This window comes from Cervus elaphus, chromosome 14 (genome assembly GCF_910594005.1).
Source record: "Cervus elaphus chromosome 14, mCerEla1.1, whole genome shotgun sequence".
In the NCBI taxonomy this organism is placed as follows: Eukaryota; Metazoa; Chordata; class Mammalia; order Artiodactyla; family Cervidae; genus Cervus; species Cervus elaphus.
In genome coordinates this window covers 69,283,866-69,309,007 of record NC_057828.1, presented here as the reverse complement: position 1 = coordinate 69,309,007, position 25,142 = coordinate 69,283,866, and the positions used below count along the sequence as shown (strand labels likewise).

Genomic DNA, 25,142 nt, shown 5'->3' with positions numbered 1-25,142 from the left:
AAGAGTTAGAAGTCATCGCGTGAGTGCTTTTCCGTCTTCCCATCTCTGTGCCTACAGCTAACCTCCAATCCACACACAATACCCTCCTTCTCTCTTGTCCCAATATGGATGTATCTAGACTCCTCTCCATTGGTGTTTTTGTATCTCCCTTCCACTCTCCACCCCTATAATCTCCCAGGGATGTGATGCTATTGTATACGTCATCTCTCCTTCTTCCACAACATTGCTTCATTCACAAGTCCTAGACATCAAAACAGTTAAACACACTCAAGGATTTCCAACCCACCCCTCCACACACATGCAATTTTCCTATTCCCCACATCCTCCTGCAGATATAGTCCATTTCCTTCTCCCTGGAATGGTTTATAGGATTGTCTCCATTTCCTTAACTTCCTCTTAACCTTCAAATCACTGCAGTGTGACATCTGCCCTCTCAGCCCTATTGAAACTGCTCTCATCCACTTAACCAAAGACATCTTGTTGTTAAATATCTTCAGTTAGTTTTATAACACTGTATACGTCCTTCGTTTTTGTCCTTTTCCCCAGATGCTGCTGCTGAATCATCAAGATACTATTTCATGTCCTCTTCTCTCCTCATGAGTATACATTCCCCATGCATAGCTTTGAAAAGTGAGAGTAAAAGTCGTTCAGTTGTGTCTGACTCTACAGTCCATGGAATTCTCCAGGCCAGAATACTGGAGTGGGTAGCCTTTCCCTTCTCCAGGAGATCTTTCCAACCCAGGGACTGAACCCAGGTCTCCCGCATTGCAGGCGGATTCTCTACCAGCTGAGCCACCAAGGAAGCCCAAGAATACTGGAGCAGGTAGTCTGTCCCTTCTCCAGGGGATCTTCCTGACCCAGGGATGGAACTGGGGTCTCCTGTGTCCCAGGCAGATTCTTTACCAACTGAGCTACCAGGGAAGCCCATGCATGGCTTTACTTGGCTTTACTTATGTTTTACCTGCTGATTCTCAAATTTCAGCCTAATTTGCTTCCTGAACTTCAGATATATTGCACTGTTCTTATCCTGCTCAGGACTACGAACTTGAATGAAGCTTGGGAAATGAAATAAAGGCTTTGTTAAGTGGAAAAGTGATTGAATCACATCTGTGTTTTAGAAATATTACTCCTAAAAATGTAGAAAATAGGCTAACCGGATAAGAAATCAGAGTCCAGAAGACTAAAATGGCTACAAGACATGCAAAAGGATGTGGCAGACAATGGATGCGATATAAATTCTCCTTACCTTGAACGGAGGGCTGGAGTCACTTGGTCTTGCAGAAAAGTCAAAGGAGATGATGAGATCAACTCCCCTCTGAGGTCTCAGGATCAAGGGGTATGGAAGGTTAAATGTGAGGCCACTGTCCACCACGTGAATCTTTTTGCTTTTGACATCCAAAGGCTCATATATCTGCTCAAATTCATCAGGATCTTTAAAAAGGAAAGAAATAAACAGAATGGATTAAATGATCACTTAGCATTATTTAGAATTTAAAACTATTTGTTATGTAAATATGTGAGAAGAATTCCATATGGCTAGGCCCTCAGGCCTTGGAGACTCTTCATCTGTAATATCAGAGTAAAAGATTCTATCAATAAGAGTGATGTGGGGAATTTCTTTAAGATTTTTTTTTTATATGGACCATTTTAAAAATCTTTTTTGAATTTGTTATAATATTGCTTCTGTTTTAAGTTTTGGTTTTTTGGTCATGAGACATGTGGGATCTTAATTCCTAGACCAGGGATCAAACCTGCGCCCCCTGGGTCTTAACCACTCGACTGCCAGGGAAACCTCTGCTGTGAGAATTAAGTGGGACAAAACATTGAAAATGCAAGCAAGGCCCAGGCCCTGGGAGTAAGTTTAAGTTGTATACCATGAGCCCTGTCCTAGGATTACTTCCATTACATAGGTCTTTACTGGTTTAAAAACACGTCCTCAGGCATCATCTTGTTTAAGACTTAGAACAGACATGTGAGATAGAGGATACTATAAATGGATGAAATAGAGATGAAATTCATCTCTAAAGCAGCCTAACTAGGGAGTGGCAGAGTCTGAAGGATCCCACAAGCATCTCTCTAGGATATGGAAGTCCAGGAGAATAGTCCAGTCAATTGAGCAAACACACATTGTCTGCTACTCTTTAGGCACTACTTAAGTGCTGAACAAGAGATGCACACTCTGCTCCAAGAGAGCACACTGCTGGTAAATCAGTAAACAAATATATTAAAAGATGGTTCAGGCACTGATCAAAGGAATGAAAAAAATAATAGAGGGTAATAGGATCGGCGGGGGGTGGGGGGTGCTTCTCTGGTGACTCAATGGTAAACAAGCCACCTGCCAGTGCAGGAGACATGGGTTTGATCCCTGATCCGGGGAGATCCCCTGAAGAAGGAAACGGCTACCCGCTCCAGTATTCTTGCCTGGGAAATCCCATGGACTGCAGAGCCTGGTGGGCTATAGGCCATGGGCTGCAAAACCATGGATATGACTTGGTGACTGAACAACCACAACACCAGCAGGATAGGGAAGAGCTTCAGGTAGATGGTCAGGAGAGACCTCTCTGAGAAGGAGAATTTAAGACCAGATTCAGGGGCTTTCTTGCTAGTCCAGCAGTTAAGATTCTGCCTTCCAATGCAGGGGACATGGGCTCAATCCCTAGTCTCAAACCCAACTTTAACATCTATCCATCTGAAATTTTTATTGTTTAACAGTTTTATAAGGTAAACAACTGTGAGTCTGTGTAAGTTTTAAAATATTTTACTAAGAAGCAGGAAAATTTTTCTTTGGGTATTTTTATTCCTCCTAAAAGCAGCTTTATTTGAGTGTATAGAATATATTGTATAGTAGTAGTGCTCTGTCGCTTAGCTGTGTCTGACTCTTAGCAACTTCATGGACTGTAGCCCTCCAGGCTCCTCTGTCCATGTGATTTCCCAGGCAAGAATACTGGAGTGGGTTGCCATTTCCTTCTTCATGGGATCTTCTTGAGCCAGGGATTGCATCTGTGTCTCCTACATTGCAGGCAGATTCTTTATCACTGAGCCACCTGGGAAGCCCATATATTAGTAATTTCATATATAAGATTTACCAGAAGACAAAGGAAATATCATTTATATCATTTTAAAGATAAGGAAATGAGGCCCTAATAGGTCCAGTTTAACACAGTAAGAAGCAAGATTCAAAACCTGGTCCATGAAGTCTAAAGCCTATACACAGTGCCACAATGTCACTTCAGAAAGTGAGTGGCACAGCCATAAGACTAAGGAATTTTGAAATGGGTAATTTAAAAACACAATAACTGCAATGCACAGAGGTAATCTACATACGCATCTATCAGTCACGAAAACCACATTGATATGCATATTTCACAAAGAGCATAAAAAATTAAAAACATTAATGGGAATATTTATTTACAATGCAGTGATTTTTCCTAATAAAAAAACTACAATGATAATTCACAAATAAATTTTTTGGTTTCATAAACTGATGCTTTAAATTTCAGCTAAAAGACTAACCAGTAACAGACTCTTTCTCTCTTAATTTACTTGATTTGCTCCCTCTCATCATGAAACTGACAGTCTCTTTTGCCCTCTTTTAAATCCAAGGTTACATCTGAGAGGAAAATCTTGATGTAGACCGACTCACAGCTCTGCCATGTGGCTAACCACCACGATTCCAACTATCCACCTAAACTGACAGGAAACAATGTTTCTTAACTGTGTTATAAAAAATACAGTTTTGCAAGATATTACCAGATAGTCTATGTAAAAAAATGAGTTGCATGATTAAATAGGTTTGAGAAATACAAGATTCATCAACTTAAAGCAACAGCAAATTATAACGTGCGTGCCCTATTTTCCTTACTATGCCTTTGACTAACAGCACTTTTTAGAGGGGATGCTACTTAATCCTGATGATAACTCTATAAGACAGTTAACAACTACTTCTATTTTAAAGTCAACCTTTGGGGTAAACAGTAAGGACTGTTGCATACTCACTAACCTACAGGTTCACCGGGAGCAGGGTGCTGGTTTTTAGTTTCACTCCACTTCTCTCTTATTGTTTACTGAGGTTATGCTAAGTAATGGCACAGGACTGTCCAACTAACAAATGACACAAATGGGATTCAAATACAGCCAGTCTGCTTTTAAAGTACTATACTTGAGCAGCCTTTAAGTAGGACTTCTCAAATTCATTGGAGCATCCCATTGCATTGTGAAGAGGGAGATGGAGTTGTTAGTTTTACCAAACTTATTTGAACTTGATCCCTATTTATTACCACCCACTAAAATGCTATAGAAAGTTTGATAAGTGCCACTATGAAAGAACATCATCCCATAAATGAAAGCATACATGGTTTCCAAACCTGTGGATGAGTGAATCAGATTCTTTGATGGGTATGGAAACATGCTCTGCTTTATAACTATGAACCATTTCCTTAAAGCGATTCTGCTATGAAAATTTTATCATGGTCATTTTACAAATACATCAACAGATTCCATTTATAATGCACAAATATTTGGATGTTTGTGTTTTGGACTCGTCCCTAGATGAACTCATGTCTTGATTTCTTATTCCAGATGGCGTGTGTTGCAGAAGATAACAAACACAAAAGTAAACAGGAAAGAAGTCACGTAACTAATGATCAGCTTATCCAAAATTAGTTTCCACAGGTATACAACTATTTTGAAGTAAACAAATGAAGGGGATTTTATCATCTGATTTCTCTTGTTTTCAAAAGAGGGACTGCAAGGTGAAGTAATAAGCACAAAAAATAGCACACTAACTTTTTCTCATTTTAGGTTGATTGTTTCAAGATGCTCAAATTTTAATCTGTTAAAATAGTAAAGTAAACGTGCATTTTCCCAATATACTATATAGATAATACAAAAAACTCTAAATATAAGATAAAAGAGGAATAACCTTAGTGTTTTAATTAAATTGTGGTGTTTTAACTATATGATAAATAAAACTTTTAATGAAGACTTTATGAACCAATTTGACTACCATTTATGCTAAACCTTTTAACTTTTCATTCCAAACACACAATCATTCTAAAACTTGGAAATAACCCTGGAAATAACCAGAAGGAGATAAATGGAGTCGATCTTGGTAAAAGTTTTATCTGAAAAAGTACTAATCAATTTAGTACATTTAGTCTAAAATGTAGTCATTTTTAATAATGTTGGTTTATAAACAATAAATTTGAATGAACTTGTCACTCATCTGACTAGATTTTTGACTAGTCAACATTCTGCACACATTTTTTCAATCAGCTAAATACAAAATAACAAGTATAATTTGATGAGATATTCACTGACAATATTTAAAGTTCCTTCCAAAGTTCATTACTTTAAAATAATTTTGGGCTTCCCTGGTGGCTCAGACAGTGAAGAATCTGCCTGCCATGCAAGAGACCCAGGTTTGATCCCTCGGTCAGGAAGACATCCTAGAGAAAGGGATGGTTACCCACTCCAGTATTCTTGCCTGGAGAATTCCATGGACTACAGTCCCTGAAGCTGCAGAGTCAGACACAACTGAGCGACTAACACTTTAATAAGTTTAGGTTAGAACAAATCAAAATTTCCCAACAAAAGAAATATTTAGTCTATTTAATATCATATTTTAATTGCAGTATTAAAATATGCATTATCATATTTTAGGATGAAAAGAAGAAAGATGAAAATGAAGAACAATCTGAAATAAGAGGCACACTTCCTAAGGGTACCAAATTAATCTAATAAAAATGTAGGATGTCAGATTTGAATTTCAGATAAATAGCAAATGATTTTTATACGAGAATGTCCCAAATGTTACAAAGGAGTGTACTTATATTCTTTCTCTCTCTCTCTCTCTCTATATATATATATATATATACGAATTGAAATTCAAATTTAACTGAGCACTGTGCTTTACTTAGCAACCCTAACACTTCCAAATCTACTGTGAAATCACCAGGAAGTTGTTAAAATGTTGAGTGCAGAGCCCGTGCTGTGTAAACCACAGAAAGATCAAAGTAGTAACATAAAACAGATGTAATAAGTACACACAAGGAAACTTCCATTTTTACATCAGCAAGACAATGACTAATAAAACCAAAGGCTATGAGGAAGGGAGTGAGCAGAAGGGAAAGGCTTCTGAGCAATGTCAAGAGGCCTATTCAAGTGTCCCAATTCCAGTTCAGTTGAGCAATTCTAGGCAAACATGATGCTGTCTCCTTGGACCTTCCTTTTCTATGGAGTAAAATACTAATGATTCTTTCTGGTTCTAAATGCTCTGTGCGGCTAAGTTGTTTTTTTTTTTTTTTTTTAAGCCTATCATCACTCATCTATAAAGCCGAAGTTTCTAAAGAAGATGCATTTTAACTGGTATTGCAATAGCAATAAGTAAAATCATAAGTAACACACACACAAATAACATCATTGTACGGTCAAGGGTTTTTATTTTGGATGAATTTAAAAAGAGACACTGACTTTATCACAAATATTCATAGACTTTTATTATAGTTCATATGAAAGGATTTGCATGGCAGGTTTATAATCAGATATATCTCATATCCTAGACTTTGATGTCACAAACATAATGCAAAATATATTGAGTTTCCACTTCTCTTGTTTAAAAACAGGGGTAAATTTTGCTTCTGCAATTTCCCTTAAACTCAAGCAACAAACAAACAGCATTACCTAAACAAAAAGATCTAAAGCCATGTCCTAATTTTGACAAATATAGATAGAATCCTTCAACAAAGAGTAGCAGAAAGTTTTTTGGAAAATTTTCCATTTACATTTTCTTAGCCTCCTGTCAATGTTCTTAGGCAGTAATGATTGAAAAATGACATTTGGGCAGTTAAGGGAAACAAGATGACATGATGAAGTAGAAAAAGTTTACGATGACAGGAGCATTATAAGAAAGATGATTATGTAGTGATTAGTCACCAAGGCAAATTTACCTTTTAATTTGGAATACCCATGGAAATGAAGAATCGAGGGAAGTATTCTTTAGTTTGGCTAACTGACAATCCTGAAAGTGAGTGGGTTCTTAATGAGATCCTTAAGGGGCCTTAAGAAAGTTACCTAATCTTTCGGAGAACTGGAGGGACAAATTCAATAGCTTGTTAATATATGATATTTCTTTTTCTCTTTCTGACTTCACTTCACTCTTTATAACAGGAACTCCATGGGGTCCAGAAAGACAGTACTGATGAGCCTATTTGCAGGGCAGCAATGGAGAGGCAGAGAGAACCGTGGGAGGAGAGAGAGGGACGAATGGAAGGAGTTAACACTGAAACATACACATTACCATATGTAAAATAGACAGCCAGTGGGAGTTTGATGTATGAAGCAGGGGACTCAAACCTGGCGCTCTGTGACAAGCTAGAGGGGTGAGATGTGGTGGGGGTGGGAGGAAGGTCCAAGAGAGAGGGGACACATGTATACCTATGGCTGATTCATGTTGACAGTTCGGCAGGAACTAACACAATATTGTAAAGCAATTATCTTCCAATTAAAAATAAATTTTTAAAAATTCAGTAGCTGGAGGGACGCTGCAAATAGGTAAACCCAGCTGACTCTGCCCCTAGAGGGCAGGCATTACTGCTCTTCACACAGAAGATTCCCGCGCAGCTCTGGGTCTGCTGAGACTTCCTTCCTTCGCCAAGGAGAAACACCCACATGAGATTTGAAGGAGGAAACGAGACAGAGACTGCGTTTGTGCTATTTCTATTGCCAAGCACTGTTGTGGGGGCGTTTATGGGGGTGATTCTGAAGTTTTTTTGGAATCATTCCTAGATGCTTAGCCTGGAGCTTGCTCCTCCACGCCTCAGAACAGTTTTGTAAGCACCCAATTCCATTCTTTAAACCCCTATCGCTTAAACAAGTGAGAGGGTTTCCTGTTTCCAGTGAGTGAGCCTTGACCAACACAGGGAAGCAAAGTCCCTCTCAATATTCCAATGAAAATTGTTTATGCTGACACGACGATGCCGTTTCCTGTCCAGTGTATTTTTTCTTCCAAAAAACCAATAATTCATAGTCTTTCCCCCATTAAAAAGAAAAGAAAGTGAAGTCGCTCCGTCGTGTCTGACTCTTTGCGACCCCATGGACTGTAGCCTGCCAGGCTCCTTCATCCATGGGATTCTCCAGGGAAGAATACTGGAGTGGGTTGCCATTTCCTTCTCCAGTGGCTCATCTGGATCCAGGGATCGAACCCAGGTCTCCCACATTGCAGGCAAACTCCTTACCATCTGAGCCACCAGGGAATTCCCTCCCCCCATTAAATGTATGTTTTAAAATTGGATTATAAATGAGTTACTAGTAACAATAATTAAAATGCTCCTCCCCAGAGAAGGAAGAACAATCTCTTGAATTAGCCTCCGTGGGTTACACTTTGTTACCTACCGGCCACAGCGGTATCCAATTCATCTTCATCCAGGGACTCTTGCATGGTAAAGTCTCTCAAAGGAGACATCGGATAGGATGTATTGAGATTCAAGCCCAGCATGAAGTTGTGCACCTTCCCGGCACGTCCTTCTCTGGTATTGAACAAAGCTGAGTCACTCACCAAGGCCATGAGCATACGTTGGACCCAACTTGCTTGATTATCATTTTGATAGTCCCTTTCTGCTTCTTCATTTTCAGTGCCTAAGGAAAAAGATCATTGTACATTGTCCAAAATCCATAAAAATGAAAAAAGATATTTGGTCTATGGAGTGTTAACATTAGGGGAATGCAGGCTCTCAGTTCCCTGACCAGGGATTGAACCCATGCCCCCTGCAGTGAAAGCACAGAGTCTTAACCACTGAACTGCCAAGGAAATCCCTCCAGTTTTTGATTCAACACATGTTTATTCATGTAAATTAATACAGTCAATATTTCAGTTAATCATTTTTGTTCTTAAATTGTTCTTACCTTTACTGACTTCCCTGGTAGCTCAGACAGTAAAAGCATCTGCCTACAATGCGGGAGACCCAGGTTGACCCCTGGGTCGGGAAGATCCTCTGGAGAAGGAAATGGCAGCCCACTCCAGTACTCTTGCCTGGAAAATCCCATGGATGGAGAAGCCTAGTAGGCTACAATCTATGGGGTCGCAAAGAGTCGGACACAACTGAGCAACTTCATGTTTCTTTCTTCCTACCCTTTACCTATAGAAAGTCTAAAGGCTATATTCTTGACGGTGTTACTTGGCTTATTCTTTGATTTCCAGAGAAACTTCTATTTTCCATTTTTTTTCCCTTTCCCCAATTCTTTTCTTCCTTTTCTTGGCTATGGCTATGCATAAGAGGGAATATCCATAGTAGCTAATCCCCTTCCTTTCCCAAGTTTCCTTCCCTGTCAGGTTTAATAAACATCCAGAAATCATGCAAACTGACAGCAGCCAGTTGAAGGATTCAACATATATTTGCTTCTCTATAAACACCTTCTGAAATGTCATTGCATTCTTGCTTATAAAGTTTGGGGCTTAAAAGTCTGTAATTTAAGTTTATGTTTTAAAATGGCTTAAAATTCGACAATCCTCCAAAAGAAGCAGTTTTCAATGACTTTTTCCTTAAAATCGATGCACTCGTCACTACTACTGGGAAGCCACATTGTGTCATTATTTTAGAGCACTGGTTCCAGAATCAGACTGCCCAGATTCCAATCCTCTCTCCACTGTTTACTAGCTAATTGACCCTTTTCAGTATTCATTTCCTCATCAGTAAACCTCATTGGGTTGTTATGAGGATAAACTAAGTTAATGCATTCATGCAAATTTCTTAGAAAGGTGCCTGGCCTACATTAAATTCTCAGTAAACACTAGTCGGTAGTAGAAGTAGTTGTAGCAGCAGCAGCATTCCTCATTCATAACTTAAATCTAAGAACATTGTATAGTAGAGGATAATCCCCTTACCTAGAACACTTCTGTTCAGATTTCTGGGAACTTTGAATATAAATATGTATGCATATATAAATTTATATGTGTGTGTGTATTGAGAGAGGAAAAAGAGAATCTATATTCAAACTTCATAATTTTCAATAAATGCTAACTAAACACACATAAAACCATAATATCTTCAAAAGATTAGCTTAACTGAGCTCAGTAAGTGAAGGGCTCTTTCTCTCCATAACCAATCCAGATGACTGCACAGTCATGAAAAAACAATTATACTCTCTTTTCTACTCCCACACTTTTCTAATGCCAAATATGACAAATAAAATCTTTCACTAGAACAAATCAAGCTTTAAAATAAATGATTTATCTCTTCAGTTACACAGGATATGAATAAGATACTCAATTATTTTCCAAAGATTTGCTACTTCCTCTTCTTTTCCTTTTTCATCATCACTGTTGTTGTTATTAAATTTATCTCACTTCTATACCAGCAATGGATCTACCTTCCACATGACATATTTGGAAATGGCAACAAGATAACATAAATGACATATTTGCTTATTAGCTTTAATATGAATAGTAAATTTCTATTTATTAGCCTTTCACAATTTAAAGCCCTTTGTATGCATTTGCTACTTTTATGATTACAGCAATTCTGTAAGAGGAAGCAAAATGATGCCAGTGTAGATTTGAAACAACTGAAGTTGAAAATGCCTAAAAATTGTGTTCAAAATCACTTGACTAAATACAAAGAAGCCTCAAGAGAAGAAGACAAGGCACAGGCTGGGAGAAAATATTTGCAAAAGACTCATCTGATGATGGGGTGTTACCCAAAATGTACAAAGTAGGACACTTTCAAACTCAACAATAAGGAAACAAACATCCTGATTTAAAAATGGGCAAAAGACCTTAACATACACCTTGCCAAAAAAGACCTCTCGGGGACTTCCCTTGCAGTCCAATGGTCAGGACTTCACTCTCCAGTGCAGGCGTGCAAGTTCAATCCCTGGTCGGGTAAGTAAGATACCACATACCTCCAGGCCAAAAGACCAAGCAGGAGAGAAAGCAATATTGTAACAAATTCAATAAAGATTTTAAAAATGGTCCACATAAAAAAAATCTTAAAAAAAAATATAGATGACAAGTACATTTATGAAAAGATGTTTCATCACATGTCATCAGGGAGATGCAAATAAAACCGAGATGACACTACACACCTATTAGAAATGTCAAAATCCAAAACAGACAACACCAAATGCTGGTTAGAATGTGAAACAACAGGACACTCAAACACGGATGGTGGAAAAGCAAAGTGGTACAACCTCTTTGGAAGTTTCTTACAAAACTTAATTATACTCGTAGCAAATGATACTGCAATCACTCTCCTTCATTTTTACCCAAAGGAGTTGAAAACTTATATGCACATAAAAATCTGAACATAGATATTTATAACAATGCCAGTCATAATTGCCCAAATTTGAAAGCCACCAAGATGTTCTTCAGTAGGTGAATGGATAAACTGTGTAATAATACCCAGATAATGAAATACTATTCAATGCTAAAGAGAAATGAAGCCATGAAAAGACATGGAGGAAACTTAAATGCATATTACTAAGCAAAGGAAGCCAATCTGAAAAGTTTATCCATTGTATTATTCCAACTAGACGACATTCCAGAAAGGCAAAATGATGGAGACAGTAAAAAGATGGAGTTGCCAGGGGGGTGGGGGGTGGGAAGCAGAGGGATATTTAGAGCACAGAGAATTTTAAGGGTAGTGAAACTACTCTTATGACACAATAATGTTAGATATGTGTCATTATACGTTTGTGAAAACCTGTAGAACGCACAGTATCAAGAGTGAACTCGAAAGCTTAGACTTTGGGTGATAATGATGGGTCAGTATAGGTTCATTGACTGTAATAAATGTACCTCTCTAGTACAGGATGTTGAAAGTGGTGGAGGCAATGTGTGTGGATACAGGGAATATATGGGAATTAACTGTACTACTTGCTCAATTTTGCTGTGAGTCTCAAACCACTCTAATAAATATATGTTATTTAAAAAGAAAAAAGAATATTAAGAGCTAATAAGAAATCCTCAAAAACACCCTAAATATCATTCTCTAATGTTGGCTGGTATTGAAACCAAAGCAGCCATATTCAGAGGGTCCTTGAGCTTCCCAGCTTTAAGATAATCTGCCAGTACTGGCAGAGGTTATCAAATGTACTGATGATTTTGGCAATTTACATAATCAATAAACCATTATTAATCCACTTGATGGTCCCAACATCAATACAAAATTAATTCTATGAGTGGTAGGCATATGCTGTCCATCATTTTTTTCTATCCCTCTTCATCAAAAGGAAATTCAAAATAGAAGAAAAAAGACCTGAACAAAACTGAAAAATAACAGCCTGGCTATGAAAAGAGAACTTTAATTTCAGTGTTGATCCAGCAAAGATAAAACAGCCTCTTCTAATAGCCTTACCTTAGCTGATGGAGTTCATTAACTTTTGGACAAAAAAGTATTTAATCTCTTTTTAAAATCTAGATGATTTTATTCAAACTATAACAGGACATGTTCATCTAGTTGTTGTAAAATCTTCTCCTTGTTTTTTCTTTTTTTTTTTTTTTGGTTTTTGAGCTGTTGGGAACATTTGCCCAAATGGCTCTGCCCAAATATAAAATCATTCCATTTTACCACATAACAATTGCAACAAATATGCCAGATCTTTTCCACAGCTCTTCCCTGACTCCACACGGACTATCATGTTCCACACAAGGTGAAAACTGCCTTGTCAAGGTGTAAAAGAACTCATTTACACAACAAAGCGATACATGAAACAAAAAGTTCTCAATAAATCTACTCCATCACTGATCCCTTTTCAGAGAGAGAATTTTGGCAATGGGATAAAGCTCAGGAATGGAGTGAGAACTTAATTTTTCAAATGTTACTTAATAATAACATTTTAAAGGATGAAATTTTAGTTTTTTAAAGCTACATAAAAATGTTCCCACATCACCATTTCTATGCTTAGAAACCTAGTGCTCTAATCAGATTTAACACAGAATTTGGTATTTCTGTTATACCATCTCAGTTTGTTCTCTGTTCAACTGATAAAATGTTTGGGGTATATAAAATAAATGAAATAAGGCATACTTATATGTTGCATATTTTATTGCATATATGGCATTGATTCTCTCTCTGAATTGAAAGCTACAATTCTATCACTTAGAGCCTTAAGCAGAAACTACCATTAGTATCTTGAGTGAGAAAATCAGACAAAACATTCAGTCTTTCCTAATGCAGTTCTGCCAGAGAAGTTTCCAGCTGTCTTACCTTTGGGTTCTTGTGATTCGTCATCACTGTCTGAGCTATCATTACTCACAATATGCTTTGCTGTAATATTTTCTGCGAAAAGAAAACAAAACAATGAAAGAATCTCAGGTGTCAAGACTCACAGTGAAATTTACTATAAGGAAGTACTCTCAGCAAAACCACAGTGAGCTCAACTAGATTAATCAGTGTAAATCTAGATCAATTTAGTAAATTCAAATGTATTAGATTTACTAGTATTTTTCAAATTTCTCATTTGAAAACAAAATTTTCCAGAGCATGAAAAATTAGTTTAGAATTTATTCATATGTGATTTAAAGGGGAGAATTTTTGTTTATATTAATTCTTACAGGAAGAACAGCTTGATTATAGAATTCTTATTACCCAAAAGATACATTTTTCTTTAATTAAATATGTTGAAATGTTGTTTATGAAAGTCAATATAGGGTAAAGCCAAAATCTACAATGGCTGCAACAGTTTTACTAAGATGAATGGTTACTAATATGAGGGGGCTTTTTTTTTTATAATAATGAATATCATCTATTGAAATGTGTGTTTTGGTTTCGATTTGTGCTTCCTCAGAATGTATTAAGAGAACAGTTATAAAAACTAAAATAGAAACCATAAAGCCTTAAAGAAAAGAGTAAAATTTAGCATTATACCTAGCTCTCTTTTTTTCAAGTAAAAAAGTACACAAATTATGGAATACACAATTTTATTATCATCATTTATAGAAAAATTAAACTTTGGGGTGACATTTACATGAAATCTTTTTCTGTAGAGTGACTTTTTTTCCCCTTCTATTAGTCAATAGAATTTTTATTTTTTTGACTGACTTCAAATTTATAATTTTCAGTGATAGAACCATTTGAGCTTTTAAACTCAGAAAAATATGGGTATAACATTTGGCTTGCCCATATTACACTCCAATTGACCTTAAAATCTTTCTTTGAAAGAGAGGAAAATGAAACTAAAACCACCTCTGAACATCCCTCTAAGAGGCAGACTTTAGCTGGCCAATGGATGAAAGAGTCACCAGGAGTCCTGAGATTCCCCTCAGTCACTCACCTCTCTGGTCTCATTCCTGGAAACCCTTCCCTAATCTGAGGTAACATGCATCCTGCCGGCTGGGGGTTCTCAGGACACAATATTCCCCTTAATTCTGACACACAGTGAAAGTAAACAAGCTGCCAACCTCTGGTCTCAAAGGGGACATCTAACAACAAAGAATATTCTCAAGAATACTGAGTATAAACATTCTCCTTTTCCTCGGCCTTGAGCTATTGTCTCACCCACCCTCAGCTGTGTGTTCCAGTCCTACTGTCTTCCTGTCTTAGGAGGAAAAAGCAACAAACTGTGGGTTTATCTGGATTATTCAAGAGAGAAGAGCACAGAGAAGCAAGCCTCACAAGAGGCAGTAATTCTGTTCTTTTTCTTTCCTTTTTTTTTTTTTTTTCTTGCCTGAAATCTTCACATAACTTAGAAAAGAGTTTATTTTACCTACAAAATTAGGTGAGAACAGGATATTCATCTGGGATACAATGTTCATTAAAATAAGTCAAGTCAGAGCATTTCAGCACTAAACACTTTGCCTTGCAGTTACCCTTAGGAGCATGTGGCTCTGTGGTTAAGTTCCACCAACCTTGGCTGCTTGTTCCCTGGATGATGCTCAGAAGACAGAAGCAAGTTAAAGGACAAAGTACCTCTTTGGTTGCTTTTATTTTTATTCTAGTCTTTCACTCTAGGGAAATCATAAGATCACTTTCACATTATTTATTAAGAATTACACCCAAAATATTAAGGACTATAGAAAATTGCTGCACTTAATATATATATTTCACATATTGAAAATCAACTCTTGCAGGAATAGTGACTTCACACTTCTTGAAAGTCAAGTTGGCGTACATCAATTAAAGTTATAATTGTATTTTTGTTTGCATATAGAACTTATTAAAACAACTGTCATTGTCTGCAATAACTAAGGACAGCTTGTTAGAAAACAATCCTACAGTAAGTTGTTAACATGCAAGTATTTTTCAAAGAGATTGTTGAAAAAGTCATTTATGTTGTTCTGTTAACTCTGAAATAGATGTGGGATACTTCAGAGGCACAGAAGAGGAGGTAAGGAGGTACTTTGTTGATAATCTCCAGGATCCTTCTCCCCAGACCCTACTGGGCTGGCCCCAAATTCAAATTCAGCATTCCCCTGATCCTTACTACTTCCAGTCAAAATAGTCATAACAAAAATTCAGTGTTGACTATGATACAGATGGCAATGTACCCGAGAGATCCTAAATGTATGTTTTGTGTAAATCAAATTTATTCATGAAAGATAACATGTTTCTATGGCATTAATATTATAACAAATGAAAACTACTGGTCCTCAATTGAGTTTGTCTACTTTTTCAAGTTGTATAAAAATTACTTTTAATTTATTATGGGCTCGTGAGTTAGATTTGAAGAAAATTATTAGTGGTAATTTATTAGCTGTGATTTGAAATATTTTTTTCATGTTTTTGGTATGAATTAGCTATAAGAAGCTAACAGAATTCTAATGAGGTAGTATTTAAGAGGCAAATAAACTATCAAGCTTGAATTTAAGTGTCACACTGTTGATAAATCTAATCTTCCAAAAGCTGCCCTTATTCATAAAAGGAGAACAGATCTCCCTTGACTTACAATGGAGTTACATCCCGATAAGCCTACTGTAAGCTGAACATTTTGTTAGCTGCATCAGGCATGCATTTAATACATCTAATCTACTGAACACCTCAGCTTAGTCTAGCCTACCTTAAACATGCTCAGAAACTTACATTCAGCCTACAGTACTTTACAGTAAATGTTGAAGAGCTCACATAATTTATAGAATGCTGTACTGAAAGTGAAAAACAGAATGCTTGATAGGGTGCAGAATGGTTTTAAGTATTTGGGTTGTTTACCATTGTGATTGTGTGGCTGATGTGACTGGGAGTGGCAGCTTGCTGTTGGGAGGGAGTATCGTACTGCTTATCGCTAGCCTGAAAAAGATCAAAACTCAAAATCTGAAGTATGGTTTCTACTGAGTAATATCACTTTTACAATATCGTAAAGTCAAAAAATTGCCAGTTGAACCATAGTAAGTCAGGGACCACTTGTATTCTCTAATACAAATAGTATGTTTTGATATATAATAACTAAAAGGAATAAAAATGCTCTAGTAAAATTGATTCCACTGTAGATATATACACTGGAATACTACTCAGCAATAAAAACAAATGCATTTGATCAGTTCTAATGAGGTAGACGAACCTGGAGCCTATTATACAGAGTGAAGTAAATAAAAAAGAGAAATATAAATATCATATACATAGATCATATAAGTATATGGACTCTAGAAAGATGTTACTGACAAATTTCTTTTCAGGGCAGCAATGGAGAAACAGACATAGAAAACAGACCTAAGGACACTGGCGGGGAGAGGAGAGAGAGGGTGAGATGTGTGGAGAGAGTAACATGGAAACTTACATTACCATGTGTAAAACAGATAGCCAACGGAATTTGCCATATGACACAGGGAACTCAAACAAGGGCTCTGTGACAATCTAGCAGCGTGGGTGGGGAGGGAAACGGAAGGGAAGTTTGGGAGGGAGGGGACATGAGTGTACCTATGGCTGATTCTTGTTGATGTATGACAGAAAACCACAAAATTCTGTAAAGCAAATATCCTTCAATTAGAAAAATAAAGTGGCAAAAAAAAAAAAAAGATTCTTAGGAATCAGTAGTTTCTATGAACTCCACAACTTCAATGTCAAAACAATAGTTAAGAGGCAAAAGCATATATTTTTAACAAATAATTATGCTGTAATTAGAATAATTACAATTTTATGAAGATGTAACTTTATATGTATATGTTAATGAAGTTTATCAATATAGCATAATTATTATCAATGCAAGCATCTTTTTACAATACCTAGTTCTTCTTCCATTGTGGAGCCTTTACTTTGTGATCCAGAAACTCCCAAGACTCTGTTGAACAATATAGAAAAGGCACTACCCCAGACACCTAAAGGAGAGCAAAAACAGAGTATGACTTAGAATGAACCAAGATTTAAAACAGTCAAACAAACTCATGGTAGATTTAGACCACTTACCCATTAAGAAATGCAAGGGGTTTTCTTCGTATTTCTTTACAACTGTTCCCATAAAAAATTTGCTTCCAAATAAGTCAGGCGCCATAAAAGTACCATATTTAGCCATGCCAATCTCAAACGGACTAAATTCAACCCAATCTGAAATGATTTTTAAAAATGCAATCCATTAGTAGAAAAATACTACAGAGATATACACACAGATTACTCCAACACTGGCATAATTATCCTCATTCATGTAAAATATTTTTAAAAATTAACAAATATCTATCATGTATATGAAAGTGAAAGTGTTAGTCACTCAATTGTGTCTGACTCTCTGCAACCCCATCGACTGTAGCCTGCCAGGTTCCTCTGTCCATGAAATCCTCCAGGCAGGAATACTGAAGTGGGTAGCCATTCCCTTCTCCAGGGGATCTTCCCCACCCAAGGATTGAGCCTGGGTCTCCTACAGTGCAGGCAGATTCTTTACCGTCTGAGTCATCACGGGAGGAGAAGGGGGTGACAGAGGATGAGATGGTTGGATGGCATCATTGACACAATGGACATGAGTCTGAGCAAATCCAGGAAATAGTGAAGGGTGGGGAAATCTGGCATGCTGCAATCCATGGGGCCGCAAAGAGACACGTCTTAGTGACTGAACAACAATGAACAACCATGTGTATGACATTATATAGAAATTGGGGGGGAAGTTCATAGATGAATAAGATGAGAACACAAAAGGATTCCTTATTTGCACAAATTGAATACCCTTTGGCATTTAAAAACTCAGGTATCTTTTATAAAGTCCATCTTAATTAGACAGTTTTAAAACTGCTGACTCAGACGTTTAAAATCCATGAAGGAGACAAAAGAAATGAAACTCTTTCTGATAATGGAAGCAGACTATAAAAATGGAAGAAAGTGGTGTCTAACATTTGCGTTTTCTTCATCTTTCCTTAATTTTGCTTATTAACCATTATTCTAACTCTTAAGATTATAATGCAAAGTTTTTATATTGTATATATTCAGAAATGCATAGGAATAGAGCCAACAGCTTATTTTCTCAGAACAGAGGCTCTGCAGCCAGAAATTTGGGCTCAAATTCTGTTGTGTTGTTTACTAACTATGCAGCTTTGGGTAGATTACTTGTTCTTTGTGTCTTAGTTTCTTAATCCGTAAAATGCGAATAAAATCAGTAGATAGTTTGCAAGATTTGGGGGAAGAACCAATGAGTTAAGAAACTTAAAGAACTTAGAAGAGGACATAGTACATTTTAATCACTCAGTAAATAGTAGCCACTCTTATATTTCATGTATTCCTGTGGTTATAACTATGTCTAAAAATCATCTGAGTCTTAATCTATCCAAACAGAATTCCTAGCTCTGGCTCCCACTTCCTTGTCAGTCTCTCACTTTTCCCCTTCTTCGTAAATGGTACTTCTTTTCATATATTCATACCACCATCCATGCCATCCATACCACATTTTAGAATAACTCTTTTTTAGAGTTTAGGGTTTTTTTTAACATGGAACATTTTTAAAGTCTTTATTAAATTTGTTACAAGATTGCTAAATATTGCTTTTTTGGCCACAAGGCATGTGTGATCTCAGCTCCCCGACAAGATATTGAACTCACACCCCCGGCATTGGAAGACGATCACTTAACTATTGGCCTGCCAGGGAAATCACTAGGATTATTCTTGATGGTCTTTTTTATCTTATATCTCAAAGAGAAAAAAAAATCAAGTTCTGTAGGCTCTATCATCAGATGTGGTTAGAAACTGGCTAGTGATCCATTTGTTCACCAAGACCATACTGGTATAAGCTGCCATACGCTCTCCTGGATCTTCATAATAGCCTCTTAAAACATTTTCTCTATTCCCCTACTATCTTTTAGATACCCTGTTGCCAGAATGAATTTTTAAAGATACAAATCACAGCATACTAATGCCAGTTGAAAACTTTCCAATGACTTCTTATTTATTGATATAAAAACACGGTCGAGAAGTGTTCACGATGGTCTCGCTCATGTTCCCTAACTGACCCATGTTCTAAACAATCTCCTAGCACATTTTGTCTAGCTTATTCCACTTCAGCCACATACTTTCTTAATTTCCTCCAAGAGACCAAGCCCATTCCCACCTTGCAGCCCTTATGCTCACTATTTCCTTCTGTAATCATAAGGCTTGCTCCTTCTTACCCTTTAGTTCAAAGTCTTTGTTGACCATTTTCTATGGAATCCAACTACCATGCATCCCTGCCCAACCCCAAACCCTCTGTCCTCCTTTTTCATCCCAGTTTTCCCCTTTGTAAAATTTTTGCATGTCTCTAACCCCTTATCTAACAATCTGAAATCCAAATAACTCCAAAATTCACACTGGATTTTGCAATTCCTTTGCTATTCATCTGGTGGTAAAATTGGCCCTGAATTCATTTAGTAGAAAACCAGTCTTTTAATCTTTACATGAGGCTTAATCTTTACATATCCCACTCAATGTGAATATCAATACATCCCACTGAAGAAATCATTATTTAATTATAAGACCCCAATGGGGCATTATGTAATATATAGTATAAGCATATATAATATATAGTGTAAGTATATTTTTTTAACTTCAAAATCTAAAATATTCTGAATTTTAAAACATCTATCCTCAAAGTTTTGGGGAAAAAATCATGGATATGTTTGTTTTTATTATTTACTCAATAATATAGAATGTTCTACTTTTGTGAAACAAGTTATAAACCACAATTGTGATGAGAACACAATGCAATTCATTTCACATCAAAGCCAAATGGCACATATACCCTTCATGACAAAGTGGTATGTTTTATAATGATTTACATGGGGTTAGTGAGACATGACTAGCAGTGAATCACAGACCATTAGGAAACTTTCTATATCACTACAAGTAATTTCTTATCTGTGAGTTTCACACCCTTATCCACAGTACTAAAACAAAGATTTCCTGGTTCCTACTTCTCCAGCAATCTCTTGATTAATGCTGTGGTTTTGTGCACACAGTAAAGAGAGACATTTTTAAGAGGCAGATTTGCTCTCTGATCCTTACTGAAGAAGTCATCATGCTATTTTGACTACTATTTCTCTGATGATGAATTTGGACATTTCAAACTTGAACTTCTCTCATGAACCTCCATCTATTCATCTCCAACTCCCTGTTGTGCATTTACCCTTGGGTATTCTGTCATCACATTCCACTACACTTGTGTGGAAAGGAATTCATCACCTTTCTTCCTGGTATAGCTCACCTGTTTCTATAAACCATGCTATCACAGCCCAGAAAAAAATCTTAACTGAAATCACTCTCATACCCACTCACATCAAATCCATCCATCCATCACACATTTCACTGGTAATATTTAAGCTTTTCACATCCATCTTCTCCTCTCTTTCCTTATCAGTATCTCCCTAGTTCTAAGCCCTTATTTACAAAAACATAGTAACACCACTGCTTTCAGTTTCCTTCTGTGCCAATCTACCCATATGAACTATCAAAATACTTTTTTTCAAAAACACAAGGTAAATAACTTCCTACCAAAAATCATTAAATGTTTCCCCTTACCATGACTGAATAAAAACATTTCTATCTGGAAGTCAAATCTTTCTATAGCTTGACACTAATGGTTTTTCCAAATATACCACCTATTCTTCACCAGTTCATACATTAACCAAATCTAGTGTCTTTTTATTGCTCCCTGAAACACACCTTTGGCTTCCCTTCTGAGCATTTTCTTATACTGTTTTACGCAAAGATGATGTTTCACCCCCAATTGGTAGATCTTTCCAAGTTCAACTTGAACCCGAGTTCTACCACCTTTATGAAGTCTTTCTTACAACTGCACTAAATCTCTAGTATCTTACACTTTATGTCAGGTCTATATACTCTAACAGACAACAGTGTTCTACGTGTATTTTTCTTGCTAATAGGAATGGAATCTTCTTGAGGAAGAGCACTATGTGTTTCTTCTGTAATGTCTGTTAAGGGACTTAACATGATGTGAAGTTGTAAATTGTGCTCAGTAATTGCAATTCACAGACAATGCAAATTAAAGGTTGAAATCCTGTCAGAAATATAGTGAAGTAGAGGAGTCAAAAATATGTTACCATTTAAACAACTGACGTTTATTTGTTTAAAGTCTTCAAAAGGTGAAAATGTTCAAAACTTTTCTAAGAGGGAAGAAAAACATTCTCTAGTATTATTGAAATAAAGTTGATAAAACTTCTGTAAGCTAAGACAACTGGGATCTTTGACTTTGTATAATATAATTCAAATAATATTTTAACTTTTTTCCTGAATAGCCAATCCATTTTAATCCAAGGAAATTTTAAAGGCATAAAGTACAGACATGCCTCTTTTTTTTTTCCCCACAACTCAAGCTCTTTGAACATTCATAACATGCCCCTTTGAATGTCTTATCTGAGTACAAGATCCACACAACTAATGCTTCATGGTTTTGTACAACTCTGTTGGAAGAAACCGCTTGAACCTCCTTATCACAGGAGCTTAACAATGAGGGTTAATGAGGCTTGTCTTATCTTGGTAACAATATCTGTTAGGCAGCTGGCCCAAATCAGGCACGTTCATGTTGAAAGACTACCAACTGAACATAAATAGCCTTTTCCGACTCTAGATGAATCAAAAATATTCACTAGCTAAAATATTATTCCTTCTTTAATTATTTTACTGAGATTTTCTCTTGAGAATGGCCACTGACTGGAAGTTCAGAATAAAGAGTCAACTGTGAAAATGCCCTAAGAATCATAACAGTAATAATAAAACTATTATATTTTAATATCTCTTTTTCACATCAGTATTATCCATACCTCATTCAATTGTCTTAATAGCTCTGTAAGATAAAACTGACTTATTAATATCCTTTTTAATAATGAAAATAAGAATCAGCGAGATTAAGAGACCCACTCAAGGTGTATATTTACCAACCAATTTCCAAGCATTCCAAGACTTCACAAGACATCAGCTAAAGGAAAACAAACAAACAAAACAGCAACAACAATTTATCATGACCTTTTCTTTTCATTTATGATAGAACGTAAATTGAGAGAAGTTCTAGATGTACAAGCTGGATTTAGAAACGGCACAGGAACCAGAGATCAAATTGCCAACATCCGTTGGATCACAGAAAAAACAAGAGAATCATAGAAAAACATCTACTTCTGCTTCATTGACTACACTAAAGCCTTTGATTGTGTGGATCACAAAAACCATGGAAAATTCTTAAAGAGATGGGAATACCAGACCACCTTACCTGCCTCCTGAGAAATTTGTATGCAGGTCAAGAAGCAACAGTTAGAACCAGACACAGAACAACAGACTGGTTCCAAATTGGGAAAGGAGTACATCAAGGCTGTATATTGTCACCCTGCTTATTTAACTTGTATGCAGAGTACATCATGCAAAATGATGGACTGGATGAAGCACAAGCTGGAATCAAGACTGCCAGGAGAAATATCAATAAACTCAAAATGCAGATGACATCACCCTAATGGCAGAAAGCAAAGAGGAACTGAAGAACCTTTTCATGAAGGGGAAAGAGAGAGTTAAAAAACTGACTTACATTCAATATTCAAAAAACTAAGATCATGGCATTTGGCCCCATCACTTCATGGCAAATAGATGGGGAAACAATGGAAACAGTGACAGACTTTATTTCTTAGATTCCAAAATCACTGCAGATGGTGACTGCAGCCATGAAATTAAAAGATGCTTGCTCCTTGGAAGAAAACCTATGACCAACTTAGACAGCATATTAAAAAGCAGAGGCATTATTTTGCCAAAAAAGGTCCATCTAGCCAAAGCTAAGGTTTTTCCAGTAGTCACGTAAGGATGTGAGAGTTGAACCATACAGAAGGCTGAGTGCTGAAGAACTGATGCATTTGAACTGTGGTGCTGGAGAAGACTCTTAAAAGTCCTTTGGACTGCAAGGAGATCCAACCAGTCAATCCTAATGGACATCAACCCTGAATATTCATTGGAAGGACTGATGCTGAAGCTGAAGCTCCAATACTTTGGCCACCTGATATGGAGAGCCAACTCATTGGAAAAGGCCCTGATACTGGGAAAGATTGAAGGCAGGAGGAGAAGGGACAAGAGCGGATGAGATGGTTGATGGCATCACTGACTCAATGGACATGAGTTTGAGCAAGTTTCAGGAGATGGTGAAGGACAGGGAAGCCTGGCATACTGCAGTCCATGGGGTTGCAAAGAGTTGGACGTGACTGAACAGTTGACAACAACAATGATCTCTTTCACAAAATATGGTTCCTTACTACTGCTGAGTATGCCATGATTATCCTAGAATCCTAGGATATCCTAGAATAAAATTGAATGTTTTAATCCCCATCTGACAACTAAATTTGCTTTCATATACAAATCAATTCATCTTTAAAATCCAGACCTCTAACTTTTCTCATACAGTTTTCACAGAAGATTCCAATTTGTTAAGATTTACTGAAACTTCGTTTGGGCTTACAATTAAGTTCTTTACATAGTTTATCTCATTTATTTAGCAAAAACTATGAGATTCTCATCTTCACTTTAACAGATGAGGAAACAGGCTAAAAGATATCACATAATTTGGTTCAAAAAAAGAAACAGTGCATAGTAACATTCTGTTCTTCTTTTGCCTTAACTTCTTTAATAACTGCCGTAAATTTCTCAAACAGATTCCTGTGGAGGGGAGGAGAGTTCATACTTCATGCCTGGAGCACTACATTCTACATCATCAGCAATCAGAGAAATCAATATTTTCATAAAAGGAACAAAGTATTTCAAGACCAATTCTTAGCTCTTTACTTACCTTGTATGTGGCAATCATTGAATCTTTCTGAAATTTTGTTTTTCCTTCTTTGAAGCAATGCTCAATATATCTCCCTCCCTCCCTAGGTTATAGTTAATATTGAATAAGATAATAAATATGATAAGTGCTTTCTGAACCATATGCATGAGAAACATTTTAGTCAAGATAATTGATAAACACTTGTTGAATGAATGATTTCCAGGTGTACTGCTTTTATAAACTATTCCAAATCTTGCTTGAGGGTAGTCAGTTGAAGAAAAAGTAGGACTTGGAAAAAATGCAAAAGAATTCTAGATATAAATCTGGAATTAATTTCATGCCATTCACAATATTTTTTTTTCCACAATAGTTTTTTAAGCTCAGGATGTGACTAATGTCACTGAGGTGCTTTTCCTAAAAATATAATGAACCCTACCAGCCAGTCATAGATGCTACCATATTGCAAACTAAGAACAGTGGTCCCCAGAAAGAAGTAGAGAGTCATTGTTCTGAGAGCACTCACCAAGAAGCAGAGCTACAGAAGAAGTAAATGTTTATATCTGAGACTTAACAGACTGAGGCATTTTATTCACCATCTGTCACAAATAGAGACTGGTACTTTTAAGGTGCTAAATTATAAAAATTAGAATAGAGTTTTAAATGATAAACATATGACATGTTACCCAACTCAATGAACAGATAAGCAGCAAGAAAAAAGATAAGCATTGCCTAAAACAGGCAAGCTGTTTTGTTAAAAATCCTTGACAAATGGATAATTAAGATTGACTATTGACTACATTCATGAATTACTTTTTTATATCTCCTTTCCCACTGATTTGAATGAAGATATATTAGTAACTAGTTTCATAGGATATCTCTACAACCAGAAAGTTATCTAGTGTAAAACATTCTTAGATTTTCAGATGTTTTTATGTTACAGAAAATATATTAAAATAAGCAACTAAAATTGCTTATGATCTTCCTCTAAAGCAAATCATTAAGAACCACAGTTCCAA

At 36.5% G+C, this 25,142-nt stretch overlaps 1 protein-coding gene across 1 annotated transcript in view; it reads right to left on the bottom strand.

The window, feature by feature from the left end:
* PLA2G4A (phospholipase A2 group IVA) overlaps positions 1–25,142 on the bottom strand; it is a 161,404-nt gene that overhangs the window by 20,045 nt on the left and 116,217 nt on the right. Inside the window, exons 11-15 of the mRNA XM_043923575.1 lie at positions 17,331–17,468; positions 17,150–17,242; positions 13,203–13,274; positions 8,392–8,634; positions 1,247–1,431 (exon numbers count right to left, since the gene is read on the bottom strand). Coding sequence (XP_043779510.1) covers positions 1,247–1,431; positions 8,392–8,634; positions 13,203–13,274; positions 17,150–17,242; positions 17,331–17,468 — 731 coding nt within the window. The remainder of the gene's footprint in view (positions 1–1,246; positions 1,432–8,391; positions 8,635–13,202; positions 13,275–17,149; positions 17,243–17,330; positions 17,469–25,142) is intronic.